Source organism: Histoplasma capsulatum, genomic scaffold (genome assembly GCF_000149585.1).
Source record: "Histoplasma capsulatum NAm1 scaffold_9 genomic scaffold, whole genome shotgun sequence".
NCBI lineage: Eukaryota > Fungi > Ascomycota > Eurotiomycetes > Onygenales > Ajellomycetaceae > Histoplasma > Histoplasma mississippiense.
Genome location: NW_001813974.1, coordinates 577156 through 586231, shown reverse-complemented (window position 1 = coordinate 586231; position 9076 = coordinate 577156). Strand labels below are relative to the sequence as shown.

The following is a 9076-nucleotide window of genomic DNA, read 5'->3' as shown; positions in this document are numbered from 1 at the left end:
GCCAACGTTTACATACTCCTCTGTCGATGAATCCTGAGGAAGATTTGCGTTATACTACGAAAATCTGCAAAGCAAATCAAAACAAAGAACGATTCTTTCCAAGCTCTCTTTCCTTTGCCTCTGAAAACACGTTTTGCCATAACTCAACCCACGCTTTCTGGTTAGATCTCAATTCTTTGTGCGGATTGCGAATAGCAAAAGATAATGCATGTCGTACTCTAGTAGTGAGTGCTTTGAGGGCGAGCATTGATTTCCAATCCTTGACAGAGAATCGAATGCGCGCGCCGTCTATGGCAATTATTCCAGCGTATAACTTTCGTTCTATGTTAGTAAATCGAGTGGAAAAAAGCCAGTATACATCTGCAAGGGAAAATGCAGGGAGAGAAAGAAGGATGCATAACAGGAAGCAGGAGCGGATTAGTTCCCCCCCCCCCGACGTCCAAGCAGAGTAACTCCATATTAAAATCTCCTCCGGTCCCCCCTCTTGGGCGTTAGAATATCGATATATTTCGAGGGCGCACTACCGCCTGAAAGCCACTTCGTTCTAGCATAGCGGATGGAGTTAAGTAGACAGAGCGGCAAGCACACAGGTCGAGACTCGGCCGCAGGTTTCAAAGCATCCAGCATCCGCAAAGACCCCATGGAGATCCATCCGCGTAAAATATTCGACCGACGCCCGTTACATTGGCGTTTCAAGCCGATGCCGGAGACCGCGTTCGTGGTTCCGACCGTCATTGAGGATCTGAAATACCGATGGAGCCCCGAGGAGGTTGTGAGATGCACCGCCAGTGCTCCGGAATTGCAGAACGCCATTGCGGCATGTGGGGATTATGGAATTAGCGGTGGTGCTTGTGGGAGTATATTTGCGGGAAGGACACAGGTTGTTCCGGGGGAAGCTGATCAGTTCTGTGCAATCGCGGCGAGGGAAACGGGCTGTGCGGTTCTCACGGGCGACTCCGATCTGCTCGTGCATGACCTTGGCGCGGAAGGCTCAGTGATATTTATCGATTCAATTGAGACGGGTGACCCGCTGCCGAATTACAAGCCGGCCGGCGCCGGCGCCGGCCCCGGCCCCGGGCCGGATATTGCAAGTATTTTCAGCATACGGGCAACGCAAGTACGCCCAGCGACAGTCGCCAAGAAACTGGGTGTGCCCAGCTTCCAGCGCCTAGCCTACGAACTGAACAGGGATTCGCACGCATCGTTTCCAACAATCATCCAGCGCGCCAAGGGCAGCGACAGCCTGGGCATCGTTGCGAAAAGCGCCAATTACATCGCGTTTATGAAGGAGTATGATCTCGGTGGCCATGCGGCCGCGGATTCCTGTGCGTGGATTTCCAACACTCTCACTGCGATTGCGGACCCGCGACTCTCTGAGCTGTATGCTCAATATGAATTACCGGCGTTCGCCGTGCCTGGGGAGGCGGCAAATGTCTATCTCCACGACTTGATTGAGCACCATGACCGACGCACGGCGTGGACGCAGGGAAGCGAATTCCGGCTGATCGCCTACTCACTATTGAACCAGAGGTATGCTACGGGTGGTGCTCAGGGGCGGCGGAAAGAGGCTGTGATTGAGCATATGCGCAAGGGGCAGCGGATAGCGCCTGTCCTTTTTGCTCTTCTGGGACGCAGGGAGGTGGAGGAAAGACTGGAAGCTTTTCTGCAGCAGGTTAATCTGTTTGTCTCGGCCGTTTATAATGACGACGCTGGTGGTGGTGGTGGTGGTGATGGCGATGATGGCAATGGCGTTTGTGGCGGGAGTGCACGCGACCCCACTGCCTTATGGAGGGCGTTTGCGCTCTACGATATCCTCGCCCGCATGGCACCCGACGAGAGACCGAGCGTGGGACAGCTGCGCAGGTTCTTGGAACGCGGGTATTGTGGGGAGAAGCTGGAGTGGGACGATATCCACCTCCACGCGCAGAGGAAGGCGGTGCTGTACTCGTTGCGCATGCTGAAGGATGTCCTCGCTGCGAGCGGAGAGATGCCTGAACCAATGCTGGACGAGGGGTTGGCTGCGTTGATATCTGAAGCGACGGGGCTGTTGGGAGATCTGCCGTGGTTGCGCGATTGTCACCAGCGCACTTGTGGGATTGGGGGGGATGAGGGCGGGGAGGGGCCGCGCAGGGTGGTCGAGGGGTTGGTTTTGCTTCTCAAGGAAGAAGGGGAGGGAGAGGGGGGGCAAGAGCTGGGTGGAAGCCTGGTTGAAGGACCTGGCTTGTTGGGTGCGTCTTCTCACCACCAGGGTGATCGTGGACAGCTCAATAATGCGTCTACGGCTGGAGCGGGGGAGGGATGGATCGGCGCGTCCAAATTGCCGAGTAGTAGGAAAGGGAAGAAGAGGAGGAGGAGGACGGCGAGCAAGGGTGCGGCTCACGAGAAAGCACCAACTACCGCGAAACATGCGATGAACATCTATGATATTCTCCGACAGGTTGATTGAATTTGGTTGCCATTGTATGCGTTGCGTATGTATGTGTCTGTCCACAGGTAGATGACAATTCTGAAAATGAGAAATTCCTTGAGTTTATCGTAGAAGAAGAACTGGATTAGCCTAGCCTCCTCATCTAGCTGTGAGGTACACAATTAGCGCACCATTTCTGTGAGCAATTTCATGACTTTTTTTTCTTTTTTTCTTTTTCTGGTTTATTAGCTTATATTGCCAATCTGTATCTGACAGATTACTTAGCGCTAACTAATTGACTCTTAAAATACTCCGTAGAGACATTATGATTCACTAACTATGAATCTAATCTCACGAAATCTTACCTCGCTAACGACGATAGCTGGCTCAGAGTCCTGAAAAATAACTATAATCAAAAGAACCAAAAGAAAAGAAAAAAAAAAAAAAAAAAAAAAAAAAAAAAAAAAAAAACCTTGCTGTGATAAAAAGGACAAAAAGACAATAAACATGAAAATAAAAAAAGGATCAGAAAAAAAGAAAGAAAAGAAAAAGAAAGACAAAGAACAATAAATCATAACACTCATAACCTCTCTATAAACCCGCTTTTTCTATCCGGCGATCTTCCTCGTGTAGCCTCGGCGGTATCAGCCCCAGAAGTAGTAGTAGTAGTCCGGCCCTCAACCTCCGGCCGTGGGCTAGCATCTCTCAAACTACTCGGCTCAGCCTGATCCGTAAACGGATTCTCGCGGAGCGTAGCGCCATCAGCCTGACTTCCATACGTGGGCTCCCTACTGCGACTCCGACCCCTCTCCGCCTCTGCGGGTCCTGGCTCTGACTCTCCTCCGTGTAAATCGACCGTTACCGTGCTGGCCGCCGGCCCAGCCTTGGGCACGGTGCCGGCCTCCATCCGCCCGCCCAACTCATACGGCCCGCTCCCGTCCACATGCCTCGTCAGCCCCAGCTCCTCTTGCTCCTCATAATAGCCCGCGCCAGCACCCCCATACCCGCCCTCCCCGACGCGCGAATCCCAGATCTCATCGTGCGCATATGCACCGCCGCCAGCGCCGCCACTGCCAAAGCCACGGTGGCCACCCGCGCCCGCGCCCGAGTCCAATGGCGACTCATAGGCGCCCCGCGCGGTGCGCCGGTTGCGCATGGCGTCCCATTTATCCTTGAACCAGTCGCCGATGCCGCCGGCGCGCGGTTTGGGGTAGCTGCTGTCTCTGAGGTATTGGGACGACGACGAGGAGGAGGAGTTGAAGGCGGACGAGAAGGGAATGTAGGATTTTAGGGGGGGTGGTGGGAGGCCGGAGCGGCGGGCGCGGAAGTGGGTGAAGGCTATCCAGGCGACGTAGGCGAGGAGAAGAAGGAGGACGATTATTATGACAACGACGAACCAGTGCATGGCTTTTTTCTGGTGGTGTTTTGGATTTCGGGTTTTCTTTTTTGGGAAGTTGTTTTTTTTTCTTTTCTTTCCTTGCTTCTTTTTTCTTTCTTTTTCTATCTGGACCGGGTTTTGTGGCGTGGTTTTTGGGGGTAAGAGAGAGGTGGTCCAGGCCGTCTATAAGAATAGTATGCGATGATCCGCTTTTTGCTTGTTCAGAGACCTGCCGGCGGAATGCAGATGGATCGGTAACCGGTTAGCTATGCCTGACTGGCAGCGGATATCAGCTTGGATGCATGGGAGAGAGGTGTGGAGGAGGATCGAGGGCGCAAGTAGATATTAGGGTAATTCGGGGTTGTCGATGCAAGGGCGAAGATGAGCAGTACAGCAGTGTATGGCGAGGGAATGGGGTATATTGAAGGGAGATATACTTGAGCCAGAGATATTTGAGAGAGAGAGAGAGAGAGAGAGAGCGTGTTGGATGTCAGTTGCTGAGATTGTCCAAAGTCCGGGAAAGCGAGATGAGATGTCGGCACAGCGCCAAGAGCCGCCATGGCTGAGTCAGGATCATCCGGGATCTCCTGCTAATAACTAGTGGACATGGACGGAGTACGGAGTACGGAGAACATACGGAGTACATACGGAGTAGAAGAGCTAAGCATGTCAGTATGCGCCGTCCACAGCAGCATCCACAGAGGACACAGGCGCCATTGGCAGCCCGGAGCATACACGCCTCACCTCGTTGCCGTGTCCGTCGCTGGAGCCACACTCACTCTGTCGATGTCTATCTATCTACTATCTACTCTGTGCTGCTCCGCAAGACCCCATGCTTGATAATCCAGAAAAAGCAATTTCCAGCGCTGTAAATTGCAGCGTAGCTCCTGCAGGCTGCTCGCTGTGGGCTAGAACTGGTAGCGGCCCTTGGCCTCAGCGACGGCGTGCAAACAAGCAAGGGATGCGTTTATTTTAGTTTATTGTAAGAGACTCTTGGCTTGTCGGTAATTAAATCCATGTAGCCTCATTTACTTTTTTTTTTTTTTTTTTTTTTTGTAGTTACACATCTGCTCAGTACGGAGTAAATAAAATGCATGTCTAGATAGATAATTGATAGTTGTAGAAAAATCCACCTGCCTGCTCATCTACAAATCTGTATGTACTGTTCCGTCCAACGTACAACTCGCTCCCTTTTTCCTATCTCACAGACCTCAAAAACCCCACAACCCCCCTACAATACCCCACTAACTCCGCCAACCTCCTCCCCTCCCGCTCCTGCTCAACCTTCCACCGCGCCAACGCCTCCCGCAGCGCTTCCCGTGTAGTCTCTGCCTCGTTGTTGTCCCCACCCCCATCCCGAAAACCAGCACCAGCACCAGCACCAACACTCTCCCCTTCAACAGCAACATCCCCATGCACCTTCAAGAACACTGCCATCCACGCATTCACAAGCTCAAAGTCCCTCCTCGTCCTCAGCTGTGCGGTCAGCGCCTCCACGAACGCCACCAGCTCGTTCATGCCCTGCTTGCACCCGCTGAGCAGGCCCGGGTCGAGAGAGCGGATTTCTAGATCGGCTTTGGCGGGAGGCAGGGATTTGAGGTACTCGATGAATGGCGCGTAGTGGTTGCTGTTACTGCTGTTACTGCTGTTACCGTTGTTGCTGTCAGAGGAGCATGAGTGGAGGAGGGCGGTGAAAGTTGAGGGTTGCATGCTGGGGTCATTGGCGCGTTGGAGCTTGGCGATCCGGGATCGTTCGGCTGGCGTGGTCTTCTTGGTTCCTGAGCTGCCTTCTGTTGCTGCTGCTGCTGCTGCTGCTGCTACTGCTGGTGCGGAGACCAGTTGCGTGGAAGAGTCGGAGTCAGGCTTTGAGAGGGTTGAAGGGAGGAAGAATGGCGCTTTCTGCGGGACCTTGGGCGGTTCTTTGGGCTTGTTTCTTTCCTGTAGATTTTTTAATTTTTTATTTTTAGTCTCTGCAACAGTTCCAATCGTAGCGGGTGTTTTTTTTTTTTTTTTTTTTTTTTTTTTTTTTCTCATTCTTTTTTCATTCTCTTCTTTTGACGTATTAAAAATAAGAGTGGGGCATTCTTCTTACCTTGATAATATCTAGATGCAAGAGTGTCTGCCACCTGCTCTTCGGCGTAATACTCAATGTCATCATATCACCACTCAGCTGCTCCGTCGACAACACAGGATAGTCCTCACCACGGCCGCCCTCCCCCGCATCCTCCTCAAATGCCGCTTCTAAGACAGCCGCCCCACCCTCCCCAGACGCCGTCGGCGCACTGACCTCCACTATAGCATCCTCCTCAATATGTTTCGTCGGCACATGCGTGAACAAGCTCCGGTTGTTCCAGATATTAACCCCGACTCCATCCGCATGCGCCGTCGCCAGGAACTCGCCCGTCGCCGACATCGCGAGCGCCGTGCATGTATTCGCCAGCCGGAACGCGTCGATGAGATGGCCTGTCGGCAGGTCCCAGACGCGAATCACGGAGTCCATGGATGCGGCAATGATCCAGCGGCCGTCGTTGGAGATGCAGAAGTCGTTGATCTGGCCCATGGCGCCCCAGAGCTCCCGCACGAGTTTGCGCGTCTCGATGTCGATAACGCGGATGGAGAGGTCGTCGCAGCTTAGCGCGACGAGGTCGCTGGAGGTATTGGCGCGGAGACCCGTGACGGAGCACATGGGGTGCCAATCTAGCTCGTGGAGTAGTTGGCCCGTGATGAATTGCCAGAACTAGGTATACGCGTTAGAGATCTTGTGTTTACAGTTGGGTTGGGTTGGGTATATATATAGTATAATATGGCTGGGGGCGAACCTTCACTTTCCCATCAAGCCCGCAGCTTATAACCGTTGTATTCAATGCGTCAACCATCAGCCCAGAAACGGCACTGGTATGTTTTCCTTCGCCCATTTGGAAGCTTCTTTTGCCGCTGGACCCGGTCGCTAGATCGCTCATCTCATCCAATTGCATCATGTTTAACTTTCTTGCTTGGGCGGGGGTTACCCGCGCAGGGAATGACTGTCGATGCATGCCAGATTGGAGATTGTACATATCAATGGAACCACCAGCAGACCCAACTAGTGCAAAGGTGCCACACGGCGAAACCGCGACGCTCTGAAGAAAGTTAGAGATAAATAACGGTCCATAGAATTTTCAAGCCCTCATTGAATTTGCAGAGATGGACAAATGGGAACCGGAAGAAGCAACGAAAAACAAAAGAACATAACGAACCTTAACCTCCGTTCCATCGTGCGTCCCAAAGGCCCATCGTCCAGCTTTCTTCCTCCCCCAAATCCACGTCCTCGCAAATTTATCGCCCCGATGGCCTGTAACAACACTCTCCCACCCAGTTAAGTTGGTCGCCTCCGCAGTGCCGCCCTTCACATTAGCCCATACCGGCCCGTTTGCACCAGCAGCGCCAGCAGCGGTCCCCATGCCCCCGTCCCTATTCAACGAGCATGCCATACAGGTAATTTCCGGAGTCTTAAAGTCCTCCATCCGCGCTCCTGCAAACCCCCTCTTCTTCTTCTTTAACTTCACATGGCCCTGCGACAGCTCCGTACTCTGCGAATCCTTTCGCAGACTCAGACCCCATAGGCTGCGGTCTTTGCTCGCGCTGAGGATCCATTTACCGACGGAGTCGGAATCGTCAGAGGAGGCCGGGAGGAAGCGGAGGGTTGTGATGGGTGCCGAGTGGCCGCTGCGCGAGTGCAGGGGGCGAGGGACAGGGGAGAATGGGGTCTCGTCGAAGATCCAGGAACGCAGGGCGTTATCTGTGCCTGTAGATATTAGAACGGGTTGGCCGTGTAGAAACTCGATTTTGCTAACGCCGGGCTCTTCAGACGAGGAGGACTCGTGTGCGTCGCGCAGGACGCCGGTGATCTTGCCGCCGTTGTTCAGGTCCCACATGGTGATGTCGCCGCTGTCAGCGCTGGCAGTGGCCATGACGCCTGCTTTGCGCCCGTCGTGGCCAGCGCCTAGGTCGTCAGTGCGGAAGGAGATGCAGGTTATTGGAGAGAAGGGAGTGGTAGAAGAAGCGGAAGAAGTGGAAGTGGGGGAGCGGAGGTTTAGGACAACCTGGTCCGTTCTGACGTTGTGGATGGTCAGGGCTCCGCTGCTGTAGGCGATTGCGATTAGGGAGAGGGCGGGCGTGGGTTGCATGGCAGTAACGGCGCCTGCGTCTGGTGTTGCGGGGAGGATGGTGTAGACAAGTTTCCCCGTTGAGAGGTTCCAGATATCAATGCTACCATCCTGGCGGCCCGCGAAGATCTTGTTGAGGTATGTTGGCATATTACATATCCGGCCTGTCAGGACTCGAGTGGTGCCACCAGGCGACACTAATGATGCTGCTGCTGATGACAATGTCTTTCGTTGGCTGGGAGGGATGAGTGCGGTGTAATGCTCGAAAGTCGTAGATTTCCACACGCGTATGGTTCTACAACCGCATCCAACAATCCACGAGCCAAACACGAGTAGCTGCTCAATCGGCTCGGTTGCTCCTATCGCTCCCGCAGTGGCTGTTGGTGACGCGGGGAATGGCAGCTCTCCGATCTTCTTCCCGCGCTTGAAAACCCAGACACCTTGTGCGGATTCGTTGGCCAGCGATCCACTACCCCAGGCAGCCAGCACTTTATCTTTCCAGGCGCATATCGCTGTTATAGTCGCAGGGGTTTGAGGGCGTGTGAGGAAGACGAGGCTGAGGCCACGGCGGAGGTCATACGTCTGTAGGGATCCGCCTACAGATGTAGTGATTTGGAACGTAGTTTTGCCCAGCGGGACGGAGGTGAATGGCACTGTAGTTGGGGATACAAGGCCTAGAGTCTTTTTGCATGGTTCCAATACGGATTGTTAGTTGCACAGGTCAACCTTTTGCACAAACGGGACGGCTCAAGAGGAATAAAAATAACCTAGACGCACTCTGAAGGGGGAGAAGATCCGAGAGCTCGGAGGGTGAGCAGCATCTTGAGACACGAGCTGTCCTGGGGCAACCTTCTGTCTCTTCGCAACAGGGAACCCGAAGGCATCGCTGTCAATTGACGGCATGGTGTGTCTCTCTGCGATGAAGTGATTGAGAACTCAGATTAGATGCTCATGGTCGGGTGGGTTGACATGCGATGGTGGGACAAATTGGAGGTTGGAATATTTTTCTCTTGGCTTCCAAAAAAACCACCAGCCCTGTCCAGCCAAGAGAAATCGAGCAGACGAGTGTTTTGCTTTTTTCAGGATTTCTTTTTCTTTTCGCCTTGGGGGCGTGTTGCTTTAGTCGTCGAGCTAAGGCGAATTTTT

The 9076-nt window shown here is 53.4% G+C and overlaps 3 protein-coding genes across 3 annotated transcripts; 1 reads left to right on the top strand and 2 right to left on the bottom strand.

Moving 5' to 3' along the window:
• Positions 1–640: 640 nt before the first annotated feature.
• HCAG_07648 (predicted protein) lies at positions 641–2446 on the top strand (the record flags this gene model as incomplete). The annotated part of the gene is made up of 1 exon (XM_001537289.1): positions 641–2446. The coding sequence occupies one exon, from the start codon at positions 641–643 to the stop codon at positions 2444–2446; it is 1806 nt and encodes a 601-aa protein (XP_001537339.1).
• A 541-nt stretch (positions 2447–2987) lies between these two features.
• HCAG_07647 (predicted protein) lies at positions 2988–3812 on the bottom strand (the record flags this gene model as incomplete). Its single annotated transcript, XM_001537288.1, has 1 exon — positions 2988–3812. One exon carries the CDS (start codon positions 3810–3812, stop codon positions 2988–2990), a length of 825 nt encoding a protein of 274 aa, XP_001537338.1.
• Positions 3813–4982: 1170 nt separating this feature from the next.
• HCAG_07646 (conserved hypothetical protein) lies at positions 4983–8833 on the bottom strand (the record flags this gene model as incomplete). The annotated part of the gene is made up of 5 exons (XM_001537287.1): positions 4983–5723; positions 5878–6522; positions 6605–6904; positions 7022–8611; positions 8708–8833. The coding sequence occupies 5 exons, from the start codon at positions 8831–8833 to the stop codon at positions 4983–4985; spliced, it is 3402 nt and encodes a 1133-aa protein (XP_001537337.1).
• Positions 8834–9076: the final 243 nt, after the last annotated feature.